This window comes from Meleagris gallopavo, chromosome Z (genome assembly GCF_905368555.1).
Source record: "Meleagris gallopavo chromosome Z, MGAL_WU_HG_1.1, whole genome shotgun sequence".
In the NCBI taxonomy this organism is placed as follows: Eukaryota; Metazoa; Chordata; class Aves; order Galliformes; family Phasianidae; genus Meleagris; species Meleagris gallopavo.
In genome coordinates, this window is record NC_139435.1 from 20,767,668 (window position 1) to 20,783,549 (window position 15,882).

General features: G+C 37.4%; 1 protein-coding gene across 5 annotated transcripts in view; it reads right to left on the bottom strand.

Moving 5' to 3' along the window:
- The window catches only part of ADAMTS6 (ADAM metallopeptidase with thrombospondin type 1 motif 6), a 154,615-nt gene that overhangs the window by 136,875 nt on the left and 1,858 nt on the right, over positions 1-15,882 (bottom strand). For all 5 annotated transcript variants that reach the window (XM_085212678.1, XM_085212675.1, XM_085212677.1 and 2 more), the window contains exons 2-4: positions 12,441-12,811; positions 11,314-11,678; positions 2,671-2,839 (exon numbers count right to left, since the gene is read on the bottom strand). In XM_085212678.1, the coding sequence (XP_085068804.1) occupies positions 2,671-2,839; positions 11,314-11,678; positions 12,441-12,537 (631 nt within the window). In that variant the 5' untranslated portion in view covers positions 12,538-12,811. The remainder of the gene's footprint in view (positions 1-2,670; positions 2,840-11,313; positions 11,679-12,440; positions 12,812-15,882) is intronic.

Consider the following 15,882-nt stretch of genomic DNA (forward strand, 5'->3'; position numbering starts at 1 on the left):
ACAACAGAACAGTTCATAATATATATTTAATTGCAAGAGTAATAATGAGTACCTTTAGCACGTCATCTAAATATTTATATCATAATTCAAAGCTGTAAAACAAATACCACTTGGCATCATACCTTCCTACTTCGCTGCTTTAAGATACATTTTCTTTGAAAAATCAACTACATGGCAATACTAGTTTGGATGGAAGAATTAAAAATAATAATAATAATAATAATAGTAACTCTTCTATAGGCTGATCCTGCAAAGCATTCTGCAAGATAATCCAGTAACCTCAAATCCTCTGAAGCAACTTGAATTTAATAAATTTATTAGCAAGGCCTTAATGATTTCAACTGTATTTAATAAAACAATTAACTTGTTGATAATATATACATGAAATATTATTTAACATTTTTTTTTTAAACGTTCTCATGTCTAACTGATTAAAAAATCAAATTTAGGTTATGTGAATCAGCCACAATTCAATCCTATATTCTCATCTGAAAATAAACTACCTATGAAATAGATAAGTATTTTTACCCTAATCTTCTCAGCTTTTCTTTCGTACTGATCACTGAAATTCTATTACATACTACGAAGCAGTCCAACAAATTCTGCTCATCTTTTCAGCAAACTCTCTGTATTACTTTCTGGCTATTACTGTAATTTTTCTTGTAAAGGTCAGAAATAATACTCTCCTTCTCCCTCTCAAAATAAAATCTTCGCTGCTTTTTCAGTACAGAACAGATACATGGTAAACTTAGGTATAGTTTACAGTGGTAGAAACTTCACAGAACAGAATGTGAATAGTGGCACTTCTACACAGTCATATTCCTCCAGCATACTGGGAAGGTAAAACCCAAACCAGTTTTTCAGACAAAATGAAAGGTATTTTTCTAAAGATGCAGTTATTAAATCTGAATTTAAGTTTTGCTGTTGTTGTTTAACATAGAATTGGAGAGTTCTCAACTTCCAAAAGTTATTACCTGTCTTTATTTATAATATCTGAAAACTGGGAAACCAAAATACAATTTTTGCTTCTCTGAGGGATGCTTCTCTGGGCATGCTCAGAATGCCAAGCCCTTATGGGAAAAAGGGCTTAAACAGTGCTTGGAAAATAAGTTTAAAAGGTTTGGTAGTCAGACAAACAACACTAAAACAGCATGTAATCTGAAAAAGTACGATCTTGCAGTACTGGGGGGAACAAAGCTTGTCAGAAGTTTTCACTGAGTTAAAACAGTATACACACCAGCAAGCAGACAAGAAAGTGAAGTGCATGAGCATGAGTAGAGAATTGCAAAACGATTTTGTATTTTTGTGTTTAAGGATCTCAGGTTGTGACAAATGTGAAAACTCAGGAATAGAAGAACAGCTTCTTCAAGGATAATGGCAGCAGCAAATATGGAGGGAAAAAAAAGAAAAGAGAGGTACAGATGCTAAGGATAACTGAATGTTTTAAAACAAAAACCTCATGCAAAGCTCTGATCAACTTAGGATCCACAGCATAGGTATGCTGCCTGCCACTGCTTCACCTTCACTTCAAGGAGAAATGATCTCCCAAGCATTAACAGAAGCTAAGATCTGACTGCTGTCAATATCCTTTCTTTTTCTATATAATAAAGCATGTACATGAAATAATGCTTCCTAAACTAAAACAGAAGCAGCATACAAAGTTTAACATGCACTAGACAGTTAGCTGGACTACTCAGAAAACTTCCACAAACATGAGCCTTTTCAGACAACGCTTGCTGTCAGTTTAGTAAATCATCTAGGTTAAAATTTCTGAAAGATGATAAAAGAAGTTGCATTGAAGAAAAAAAAAAAAGTTATATTCTTTTAATTTTTAAGGAATTTGCCAGCTTGCCCAATGCACTGAATCTCATGGAACACCACTGCCTAGGACAGTACTTTTAAAAACAAAAAAGAGGTAAACAACAAAGCTAAAACATTTTTCCTGTTATGTAAAAATACACTGTTCTAGTGCTATAAACCTAAAACAACTGCTAATTTACTCCAAGCTGTTCTCAAGAAATTAGTTTCCATTACAGTTTAAGCAAATCACTTCAAAATTAAGAGTACTTAAAGAGTGTTTCTGTAGATGTTAAAAATGTGTGCTTTGCAAGAAAAATACTCTTCAGTCAAAATCATACAATCCTTCCTGTTAGGCACATACTCAACTACTAGAGAATAACATCAACCCACTGACCCAAACACTAAGAGTTTAAAAACTCTAAATCTTAAACCCCTAAAAATGAGAAAGATACAGACTCCAGCTTCAGGTGTACTAATAATCATAGTTGTAATATATTCACTACATATAGAGTTCCCTCAAATGAGATGAAACACATGCTACACACTGAGCTATAACACATAGTTACTTAAGTCATGCCCTCCTGCTGAGAAGTACGTTTTGAGGAAGTCGATGATCATTAATACCACTATAGACAAAGAAATAAAACAAGACTTACTCCCAGTGCTTTATTTGTAAAATGACACTATATTCTCAATGCGAATCTTGATGTGAAGCAACTTTATAACAAGGCACATTGCATTACCCAAAATGAGTCTTCTTACTGCTACATTGTCTATAGTACCTTACCTGTGAACCAAGGAAGACTTAAAAATACAACTTCATAGATTTTAGAAGCTATGATAACACAACTGATACCCCTATTCATTTACCTGAGACTCCACAGCGACTATGATCATACAGAAGTTGCTGATGCATGGTAGACTTTTTGTATATGACATGGGGATGGCCATTCTCATAACTGAAGTTACTTGAATTAACTGTTATATTCTTTAAAGGCTCAATGAAATACTCTTCATCTTCTGTAGCAATAACTCCATGCTTAAGAAGGGGAAAAAAAAGAAAATAAAAATTTGCAAGACAACATATATTTATGTTAAAAAGCTTAAAATTAAGTAACATTTGACTATCCTTTATTTCTTTTAAGAAATAAGTCAACATAAAATTCATGATTCAATTAATTTCCAGAGTCTTTAGTGGGAAGCAGAGATAAATGCCTATAAGCAACACAATACAGAAAGAACAAAATAGCATTGCTTTACTTCTGGAATTCATCCATACATTTTTATAGTGAGTGTGGTAACAAAGCAAGACAGTACAGGACAGATAAACTATTCAAAGACTTTTTTTCCAAAACCACATGATTGAAAGCCATTAAAGTGACACAAGCCAAAACCATCTTGCCCAAAGGGTGAGTGAGCTCAATGTTCCTCTATGATACTACACTAGTAAATGCTTAATAAAGTAAAAACTGCATGAAAAATTAATTTTAGGAAATACTATTTAGAGAAAAACTTTGGCACTTTACATTGATACGCCAAGTTCTGTTAATATCAATTACCTTAGCCTACATGATCTACAAAGCACTTATTCCTTAACAGATCTCACCACAAACCTCTGGAAGATTCGAGCTGGTGCAGACCATGTACTGAACCTTATTCTCTTGTTGCAAATGCACTTCTTTCCCTTCATGCTACACGGCAGAATGGCAGATACTCTATTCTCATAACTTTCATGTTTGTGAATTCAGTTTCATCTAAACAGGAAAGTGTTTGATGGAAGAAAAGGGAAATTTCAAGCCAACTATGTAACTGCCTGAATCTTCAGAGATTAAAACTAAACTTTAGCAAAAAAAAAAAAAAAAAAACAGTTTTGGGATCATTTAGGGTACAGAAATATTAAAGAATAAGCCCAACAGAGACTCCTATACTTATAATCTCTAACTAAAAAAATTCAGTAAGCCTACCTAGGAAATTCTAAATGTGTAACTTTTCTATTATGGAAGAAATAATTACTGATCAGTAGTTTCAGTGGAAACTCTAAATTCTGCATTCATATTCTGATTTGATCAGTTACAAATCAATGGAGATACCGTTAAAGCCACTGTGAAGACTGTTCCCTGAATCACAGAATTGCAGTGTTGAAAGGGACCTCAAGAGATCAGTGAGTCCACCCCTCTGCTAAAGCAGGTATCCTACAATAGATTGTGCAGGTCAGTGTTCAGATGGATCATGAATATCTCCATAGAAGGAGACTCCACAACCCCTATGGGCAACCTGCTCCAGCTCTCTGTCACCCTTACCATAAAGAAGTTCTTCTGCATGTATGTATGGAACTTCCAGTGTTCAAGTTTCAGGGCATTACTCCTTGTTCTATTGCTACACATCACTGAGAAGAGCCTGGCCTCATCCATTTGTCTTCTACCTCCCACTAGATATTTATAAACATTTATCAGATCCCCAGGCTGAACAAACCCAGGTTACTCAGCCTTTCCTCCTGCAGGAGATGCTCCAGGCCCTCAGCCATCTTTGTGGCCCTCCACTGGATTCCTTCTAGGAGATCCCTGCCTGTTTTAAATTGGGAAGCCCAGAATTGGAGACAGTACTCCAGATATGGCTTCATCAGGGCAGAAGAGAGGGGGAGGATCACCTCCCCCGACCTGCTGGACACAATCTTTTTAATGCCTCCAGGATACCACTGTCCTTATCACAGAATCATAGAATTGCTGCTGGTTCGAGGCCTATCTGGTTCACCAGGATCTCCAGGTCCTTCTCTGTAGAACTCCAGCAGGTCAGCCCCTACCCCTACTGATGTGTGCAGTTATTCCTACCCAGATGCATGACTCCACATTTGCTTTTGCTAAACCTAATCAGATTCCTCCCTGCCCAACACTCCATTTGGTGCAGGTCCCACTGAATGGCCTTCTGATGTGTGAGCCATTCCTCCCAGTTTTGTATCACCAGCAAACTATCACAAACTGTTGTTATCCCTTCATCCAGGACACTGATGAAGATGTTGAACAAGACCTAACCCAGTACTAACCCCTGGAGAACACCGTTAGCTACAGGCCTCCAATCAGACTCTGTGCTGCCGATCACAACCCTCTGAACTCTGCCAGTCAGCCAGTTGTCAATCCACCTCTCCATATATACATCTATCCTACACTTCCTAAGTTTCATAACACTGTTGTTGCGGGAGGTGGTGTGAATCGCCTTGCTGAAGTCAAGGACACAACATCCACTGCCTCCACCCTATCTACCCAGCCAGTGGTGACATCAAAGAAAGCTACGAGGTTAATCAAGCATGATTTCCCCTTGGTTATCTCCTGATAGCAACCTCATTCTCTTCAGTGCTCAAAAGTAATACAAGAAAGCATCCCTAACTACACCTTAATTCATAATTATTTGAGGAGTTAAGATATTCAACACATAGCTCACAGGTAACTCAAGCTAACATGTATTTACGTTAACGTTATCTGAACACTCCTAACAGTGCAATGTGCAGTAAGGTTATTTCAAAGTACTTCTAAAAGGTTGTAAAAGTCACCCTATCACTTCCAGAAGTTTTTGTTGTTGTTGTTGTTTTAAAGGGGTTATTTTTTTCTCCATTGACACACCTCCAGGGTAACCCCTAAGACCACTTGCTCTATAGATGATCCAAATATCCCAAATCTGTTTCTAAGATCACTGTACTTTTGGTCAGATCTTTTCTGCTGCTGTTTTCTGCATCAGCTCTCTGCTGTTCTTCACTTCTGGAATATCCAGAATTCAGTAACAAATAGACCTTATAGAATAAAAATGCCTGCATAACACTTCAGAAAGAACTGTGTTTTAACAATATAATCCCATCATACATTTTAAAAACGTATGTATGAACACAATTCAGTTTTCAATTACATGCTTTTTAGTGCCCATAGAGACTGCAGCATTAAGTGTTCCTCTTCTGTGGTACTTTTTATTATGAACTCAAGTATTTACTAAAGAACTAACATCAGGGTCTGTATACACCTGGACACCAAATTTTCTCACAATGCCTTGATATTCGGAATCTACAATATTACTAAGAAAATAGGTCACTTAATGGCTGCTTAAGCAACCTTGACAATATAAACCAAAATGTAACTAGGTTTGCCAGATGTGTAGAAAGAGCCTTGATAATCTGGACTGCATCCAGCCAGGCTGTCAGACATCTGGGTTCAAGTGAATCCTGAGCCACTATAAGCTCTGGTATTATATTCCCATCAGAAAATAGAGTCCTGCAGTCTTTCTAGCCAACACCATCAGGCTGTGTGCTTTGTGCCAGGTCTGAGGAGACAGGGGTACCATTCAAGCCATGGCCCTGTGTCTGCAACAGAGAGGTCTTTAACTGTACTTGAGTCTGGCTAGGTAAGTAAACTTTAAAGTGGTGAGATGACAAAAGAGGGAACAAGTAATTTCACATGACATAAACAACGCTAATAGCAGTACTAAGTTTCTAAGCAAACTGTGTTTAAGAGAAGAAAAATCTATTACGAAGGAATGCAAAATTACAACTGCAGCTCCTTTAGGTACAAGCAGTGAAAAAGGCTAGGTGAGTATCACCAAATTTCCTATGTCAAATCATTATCTCATCTCAGCTGCCCAAACATTATTCTGGGTTTAAAAATATATTTATAAGTGTTAGTTTACCCAAGGAATTGCAAATAAATTTTAACTTACACCTGCTACCAGGTAATCAGAATGTACATGCAGTCTGTTGCTGAAGCTAGCTAAGTGACACGATCAACACTGGAAAATCACTTGCCCTGCATATAGCTGCAAATACACTTCACAAAAGCCCTGCGTACATAACATATATTAACTTCCCTTGCTAGCCCAATTGTTACTCCATTATTAACAACACCATTTGTATTAGTTCAATGTGCACGAATTTTAAGAAACATTTGTAAATCTGCACATAAGAAATACCCATTCCAGTGAATGCCAGTATTTATTTTGAGTTTAGAAAATGCATATGGCTAGAGATGTTTCCGCTCTATATGCGTTCCATAATGCACTATTAATAAATAGAGGGAGTTACACTATTCTACCCAAAACAACATTCTAAATCTCCTTTTTGGCTTATCATCTTTTGTTTGAGCAAAACAATATTTCAGTTGAAAAGAGGGACTGCAATAAAGACTTATGAAGCATTAAAAGGAATATGTATTGAAGCATTAAAAGAAATTAAATGTGTTGGCAGGGTTGAACTTTTTTGCTTGTTTTTGTTTGTTCTTTTCAGCTTTGCCATAGCACTTAGAACAGTTTGTGAATTAATCTTCTGCTCCAAAATATAAGAAATATCATTAAGGAACAACCAGAAAAAAGTTGTGAGAAAATACCATGAGTTTAAGAAATAATGTATGGCCCAAGTAAGTTACTGAAAGAAGCATTCTCAAGGCTATTATCTAAAACAGATTGTTTGAGGTCCTATGTTACCCATGCACCACAGACTGCCAACTCCTGCTAACATATATAAGGTCTGGATCCAGCAGTTTGACATGCTCAGACAAATCTGTGAATCCAAGTGGAGTTCCCCTGAAGTTGTAAAAAGGAATCTGTTTATGTCAGACTGCCTAGATGGGGCCTCACTGAAGTTCAGACAGGGGATGTCCATCAGCTACAGAAGTAACAGTTAACATCAGTTAAAAATTTAATTACAGAAGATAAATTATCTTCCACATTCAAAGTGCTACTTTTTTCAAATTTCTGCCTGTTATTAACCTTTTGAGACATTATATTAAATATATATGCATATATATTAAATATTAATATAATTTAATAATAATTTAATATTGATATAATTTCATATTAAAAACACAAAGTAGAAGAAAATAAAACTTCTGAAAAACTTTCAGGGTTGTTCAGTAAGTCTACAGCTGGCTGTACACTTCAGTGTAGTTTTATATCATCGGAAAAAGGCTGCACTCCCTTTGCATGTTCTTTAGGATGAAACAATAGTGATCTGGCCCAAGACAATACATCATGGAACCTAGCAGGACATTTTAAAACTAGGCAATTACAGAGCTGCATCGAGAAGAACTCAAAAGACAGCAGCCTAGAATATTAATCTTTTTTGATAGCTCTGACCTTTTAAATTACCTTGTAAATTATATATTTATATATGATTCAAAAATATTGTTATATGCAATTTATAATCTACAAATTTAGATGCTTTATGATAGAATCAGCTTCCAAGCAAGCTTATTTTAAAAATATGAAGATTTATCAGAGTACTTTATACATACACTGATTTTGAAATAAATCAAATAAACATGAAGCCTGCTGACTATGTAAGATCATGCTTTTAGACAGTTCTTGGCCCTTCTTTCTCTTATCTACTTGGAGACATCTGTGCTTCCTAGGACAAATATTATTTCATGGATGAAACTTTATGTGCCACTGAAAAATTTTACACCTCACGTTAAATATTTCCTTGGGAATATTGTAGATACAAAAAGATATTTAATCTCTATTTCACTTTCTTAACAATCACTACTTTCTAGAAAACCCACTGCTATGGAAGACTTGTCTGAGCAGTTACAGACTTTGACACCTGACAGCAGACAGAGATAGGGAAGAAAAGTACGAGTTTCATTTCTGCTAAACTTTACTGTTTCTCAATCCAAAACTTTTCTTCAAGACTTGCTCCCCTTGGAATCGACAGACCTCTTTTCTGTAAGATGAAATTCTCTATTCAGCCCATCTACCACACTTATTTCACTTCCTTTAGGATTACATAGTCAGCTTAGGCAGTTCCTCAGCTACTACTGTCTCTGCCCCATTGACTTACACCCAACGCCCAAATTCCTCAAAACATCACTCTCTGTAAAGTCTTTCATGAGTTGACCAATGCTGCAATCCATTTATATGTAACAGTTGCTATAGTAAATATGAGTTCAGGAGCCAACAAGCCTGACGGACAAGACCTTCAATTTTCTCACAACTGCTCACTGGATTACAGAGCATTCCTCAAAACTTGAGACAATTTTTAGAATAATCAGGGCTCAGCAGATGCAAACTGCTGCAGTGAAACTTCAGTAGCAGCCTTTAATTCTAGGGAAGAAAAGCTGAAACAGGAAACGGTGAGAGAGAAGTTAACTAATGGCTCATCAGTTCTATAATACTAACACAGAGAAAGCCCCACTTGCACTGGTGTTGTATGACTTTGTAGAACTTACATTAATTAAACCATGGTTTCACCTGCTCACCCTGAAATTTGACTCCTCTGGCAATACTGAAACCTAGCAGGGAAGCGAAATAAACAGAATACTTACATTCTGCTTATGAGCAGCACTTGTCACTTAAGACTATTACTTGTTTTAGAATTACGAGGAACTTAAAATTACTGCCTTTTTGACAGATACTAATCGAAAACTATGCAGAACATGACTGTCAGTCTCTTACACATGAAAAATAAGACTAAAAAAAATGTAACAAATGCCTCGAACACAACATTTTCTCAACTATCATTAAATATTCAGGACACTATTGTTTGTTTTAAAGTGCTACTTGCTTTATTAAAAAATGTTATAAAGCTGCTGGTTAGAACAAGATATTTGCCAGTAGGAATCGTTTAAAAAAAACTGATGGATTTGCCTGAATTTAGTGTTAATTCCTATAAACAGTGCCCTGGTGCACCCTGTCAACACAATGACAGAGGATTTTTTTTTACAGCAGAAGATCATACTGAGTCCAGCCAACCACCACACCTGCTTGAGTGATCCGTGCTCCTTTGAAAGAAAGCCTTATGGGATCACTGTTGCTTCTAGAGCATGACAAAAACCTCGATTGCATATGGCCTAACCCTTCTAGCAGATGCAGTGGACACCTACACTTGCAGTCCCAAGAAACATGACCATAAAGGACTCAAAAGTCCCATTCATGGTGTGCCCAAAGATCTGAGTCTGCCTTAATACAAAGTAGGTATACCAGGAGGAAACACTTAAAAGTTGATGACAGCTATAGGCACTGAAGATGATAACTAAACAGCACTCCACAATGAAATTAACTTTCATTTCAGTTAATGTACAACACATGAAACCATGGAACAACATATAGCTTCACAGCAGCCAAGTAGCATGGTTGAGGACAAGGAAAACGTGACACTGATAGATGGCTCCAGTGAGGCCAACCTGTACGTCTCTTTTTTTTTTTTTTTTTTTTTTTTTAAAGAAGTAAATCCTGAAAGCAGCAATTTTCTCTTCAAAGTATTCTTAGCTGAAAAGAATTTAAATACAAATTTATCCACTACAGTAGCAATAAAAGTTCAAACAACTGTGTCATAAGCATTATTACATGGGAACTGCAAAACTGAATTAAATTATGGTACTGAATTCAGACCTATCAGCTGCATTGAGAAAACCGTGATAACACATTCAGGAGAGTTACATTTTAACTATGCTTCTTCAGAAGTGCTTGCTCATCTCTATAAATCTCTATTCAACTATTTTCCTCAAGAGTAATTCAGGTTAACCAAGACAAAATACTTAACAGCCAACTGTGTTGTCCCTAGTACTATCTAGATCCAAAACAGCAGGCTTTTGTCTACAAAAATCATTCTGGTAGTTTTCCAGCACTTGTAAGGGTTAAAAAGGAAACAGTTTAGCAAGGTTGTAGCCTTTTCTCTTTTTCCCCTCGTTTACCAATTAGTTAGATCTGCTTACACTTAACAGGATGGACCAATATTCTGCTATATAAAAACTGAGTAACTGCAGTATATATTTTTATTAAAGGAATTACTGAGCTCTTGATTTAGTACTTCCTAGTTATGCTCTTCTACTTAAGTATTTTACTACTTGATAGCAGTAAGTTTTTAGTTTTCTCTTTTGTTTTCTTATTTCTGTTGTGAAGAAAAGCTTTTGCCCCATGCAAATACTATTGTCATGATCAAGAGAAGAACAGTAAAATCTGAGAACAAAATTTCTAACCCTGCTTTAAATGCAACTGTTTATGACAGAATACTTTTAGAAAGGCTGATACTTGCAATTATCTACTTTTCTGAATTTATACCAACAATGACTTCTACAGCAAGAAACTCCTCCTCCTCGTCAAAATAGGTAAACCCTAATTCTCAAAAAAAAAAAAAAAAAAAAAAAATCAATGAAGCATACAGTTCAATCAATATCTCACTGAATAGATCCAGCATCCTAAAGGGAAGAACTGCTACCCTCTCCCTCCCAAGTCTGCAACATTTTGATAACCCACAACAGACCTAATATTGCAGCCCCATGCAGACACTGTAAACAGTTAAGGTGCTGCCTGCTAAAGGACTACAAAATTGGGTCCTAGTACTTACAATTAAGCTTATTACAATTACAATTAAACCGATGACTACTTTTCCCTAGGACCCAGATCTGGTTTTATGGGCTTGTTCCACCTTCAGACTGTTTGCTCCTCACAGGAACTCAAAAAAACTGAAAGATATGCAATTAAGTCCTTCTGTATTTTAAAAGGGGTAAACGCACTATTATTCTAGAACATGCAACGTGCACTTACCAGACCATTGCAGTTGCTTACAGCCACTTTAGTTGTAGTGTGTTGGTCTCGCAAATATCCCGTGTAATGACAGTGGTCTAAAAAATCATGCTTCCACTGAGGACCATCTTTCCCCCAGTACTCCACTGTAAAATGTCTGGACACCAAATCTGTGTTGAGAGTCAGGTTTAAATGAAAGTGCTTGCCATAGGCAGAAAGTTTAAAAAATAATTTAGATGCTGCCAGTTCTTGATCATAAGGGTCTGCACTCCTCCTCCTTCTTGAGGGTTTAACACTTTTCACAGTAAAGCTGAGGAAGGCTCCATTTTGATCAACCCTTATTGGGATTGTTAGCTGGTAGTGTTCAAGGTAAGACAGGAATTCCTCTGTAATCACAAGGTAAGACAGTCCAGGGAGTGTGCATAGAAGAGAAGAAAATATAACAGGAAACAACAAGTAGTAAACATAAGCCACAACTGGCTAAATCCCATCATCCGCATAAGTAAAAGTTACTATCAGGTAAACACAAGGTGCAGAGCTTTACTAAAGAAAAGAAAACGCTCTTTTCTTTCTATGTAAAAAAAAAATGTGTTCTGTTTCCTAATAATCAGATATCACAAGGAAAAAAAAAACAAAACATTTTTAACAATGTACCTTATCCTATTCACACAAAACAGGAAAACATGGGGCTAAACTTTACCTAGAAGCACAAATCCTTTTAATGATATCATTCAAAGACAAAAGCTACTGCACTCACCTACATAATAGTAAAGTATTATGTTGCAACATATCTAAAAGACTCTTCTTGCCATTAAAGGTCTATAAATGCTAATGGATTAATGATTAGATCCTTACTTCCTAACTTCAAAACACATAAATGACCATATGGTAAGCCTTTAAACTGCTATGAAGTATTAAAAAGTACAACATTTTACCAATTTAATTTGTAACATTTTTGTACAGATAAAAGTAAAACAAAAAAAATTAAACAGTTAAATCAATGTAGTCAAACATTCAAAGCAATGAAACATGATCAAACTAGGACCGCAGTCTATATGATCTCATTAATAACATAACCATGGCTTTGAAAATATTTCCCAAATGTAAAAATTGATGATTCTTGTTATCTGTAGAGGTCAGGCTCCTACCTTGAGAACTGTATGAAAGCCTGCTGTCACTGTGAAATTCTGATGAAACCATGACTAGGCTCAGAATCCATGTCCACGTCTTCCAAAAAATTTCCATAATTTAGAAAAACAGAAAGCTTTTTTTTTTTTCCTTTCTCTCCTTGGAGGGCTACCTGTGTGCTATAGGGTTAACTCCACTCCGGAATTGCACCATAACAAATATATTTATTTTATACTATTGGATGTTCCACTTTTTGACAGGTATTCTTTTCCAACAACTTTCTTCTATATCTGCAGTCATTTTCTCAATTCAAAATAAGCACTGTAAGATTCCTTAAGATATCATTAAGATGTTAGAGTGGATAGCTACTGAACTTGCTCCATTTCTTTTCCTGAAAAACAAAACAAAATTAGTCAAGTTAAAATTTTTCTACTAAAATAGATCTATCCTGCAAATCATTAAGCTACCGTGATGTATTATGCAAAATATACCAACCATTACTGTCTTTAATATCTAAGGCCACAATTTTAAACAACAACAACAAAAAAACCCACCATGAATTACCATTAACCTTGAACAAGTAGTTCAATATAGCTTAATACTCACAATTCTGCTTCATGTTGAACAGATAAAAGGAATTATGAAATTAAGGTTTCTTTTTGCTATAATACCGTGTTCAGATTTGTTCCACCTATATAGTCAATACACCATACCAATTGATTTGAGCAGAAAATAACTAGACTCAAAACACTGGGAGACAAAGGAAGAACCTGGGAAAGAATCCAGAGTGCAGTTATCCGATCTTTCTGCAGCATGTATTTTGTTACTACTTGGGCCCTGGTTCTGCTTATGCAGGCAGAATTTTCATTCACTAAAATGGGAAAACTGCACATTTCTAGCATCAGAGAAACAACCTCATCACTTACATCCTAAGATTTCCAACATCTGTTATCAAAAATGCTTAGTACATAAAAACTACAATTGGATGTAGTACAATATGTTCTGATTTTCATTTTGCAGGTCATGAGACTGACAGAATTCTGAACTTCCCACCCATCACCACCATCATTTCAAACACTTTTGCAACAATACTGAAAAGTAACTCTAGCTGTTGACATGGATTAAATGGAAGGTCTATGCAGTCACCTAACAGTCCAGTATCATGGACTGTTGTCCACACAACAATGTGTTGTGTCAGCTGGTACTAACCAACTCACTTGAGCACTTCACAAACTTGCACATAGAACCAACTCCACAGAAGCGAGGCAGTATTGAAAGAGAACACCTGAGAAGGTGTTGAAAAACAGATTTCCAAGTATACACAGTCACTTCCACGTGTACCAGACTTTGCCCTTCTGAAATTCTGGGAGTGATTTACAACTCATTCAGACAGATAATACCCCCTGCAGTCAGTGGATTATTCGTAAAATTTAAAGAGTTGTATGTCAACTTGAGAAAAATCAACACCACATAAATCCTCTTTACTATCATTATAGTGAATATCAGAAAACTTCTTGGCTAAACGGAGACGGATCCAATTATTAATAGTAAATGAGGTCAACCTGACCATTCCTATGCCCACTTTTAAATTTTTTTAAAGAGAGCACTCAGCATTTAATCAGGTTTGTAGGGGGAATGAAAGATACTTTACAAGCACAGTCTGGACTAGAATTTATTTATTTTTTTTCCTGAGGAAAGAAAATGACTTAGTGATGCCACTCACGAAGGGCAAGGCCTTAGATGATATTAATAAAATCTCCAATCTGACCTTCCATGTAAAACTTTCATTTCCTAGCTAACATTTAATTACAGCTTTTAGCCTTTTTCAAGTTCTGAATAGAAATAACCAATCATATACTCCTCAGTTACACTAGTATAATAAAGAGCATGCCTTACTTCCAATATAAGAACACCCACCTTCAAATTCCACTGAATCTTGCTTTACATGACTGCTAGTGGGCTTTCTTCTCCTTGCATAGATAGTTACAGACCGATACAATAACGTTCCTTGATAAGCAGCTCAACCTATTAAGTTTACCTCACTCTGCCAATGCAGTTTCCAGATGTCTAATTAATTCTGCAGCTTTTTTCTGAATCTTTTCCAATTTGTCAGCAGCTCTTTTCATACACAGACATCAGAACTGGACACTAGTCCAGTAATTGCTCATTACTGCCATATATAGAGATAACATTGCCTCACAGCTTTTACTTAGCCAACAAATAGTAATGGGGAACTCACATTCAGTCTGTTAGGCTAATAATAAATTACACTAGCACTAAGATCTCCTGAAACTCTAATGCCCACAGGGCTCAGTAGCTCTGAATACAGGAAACAAAATGGTGTCCATTATCCAGACATCACCGGTCCATGTTAAACCTTCACAACATCCAAGCGTCACCTCGGTCTGGAATCTCTTCAGCGGATCTGAGACACATTCTAAGCCTTGATCCTCACACAAGAAAATCTCATTTCACATCAAGCTCACTGAAAGTTCTGCTGAAACTTCCAGCCTCCTTTCCAAACACATTATAGCCAGTTCATGCATTGGTACAAATACAACAGGTGCAGCAGTATCAATGGTCTGGCTTAAGAAATCATGATACAAATGATAAAGCACTCAAGTAACCCCAGACAGAGCACTTACATCCAGTATCTGTACCCTTCTCCTTTCTACCTGCAATATGTTCCTTCCTACCCATGCAATGTACGTTCACATTCCACTTGCACTGTGGCCAGGCTTGTTCATTTTGCCAGTGTTAAGCTTACAGTAGGAAGCGTTTCCTCTGCCTCATGGCTGCACTATGCATCCATCCATGGTAAGCGCATGTATGGTTCTGTACAATTTACTTCCAACTACTGTTCCTGCTTAACAGTAGGAGTTCTGTCAGGAAGAAGTGCAAGATGCATTTCACAGTGCTGGTGACATAAGTGGTGCTGCGCACCAGGATGTCTGTGCAGCCACTTAAGACAGAGAGGCAGTCTTGCCACCAAGCCCTGAGGCTCCTACTCACTGAAACTCAGCACACATCCAAAAGGGAAAAGAAAGGCTATGAGGTGCAAGAGGACTTTGTGGCTCAGCGCGTATTCCCCGATGCTCTCCAGCCAAAGTGGCCATGTCAGACCAGACACAACTGGCGACTGCACGCAGGTGAAGGTATGAGCTGCCTCGGTCACCTCAACAGTCCGTTGGACCGATGGAGGGCCGAGGGAGAGCCAGCCGGGGGGCATGCGGAGCACCGCCACACGGCCGCTCCCGGACTTCTACAGCGGAGCGACCCAGGACTGTCGCACCACACAGCCGCAGCCCCGCCAGCAGCCGCCGCCACGAGCTCTCCCGGCAGCGCTGGAGCTCCGAAACAACGGCGCCGGATTAAAGAAGCAAAGCGGCGGAGGCGTGCGAGGGGGCGGGGGGAACGACTTCGCTTCGTGCTGCGGCCCCGCAGGCCGAGGGGCGCGGCGGG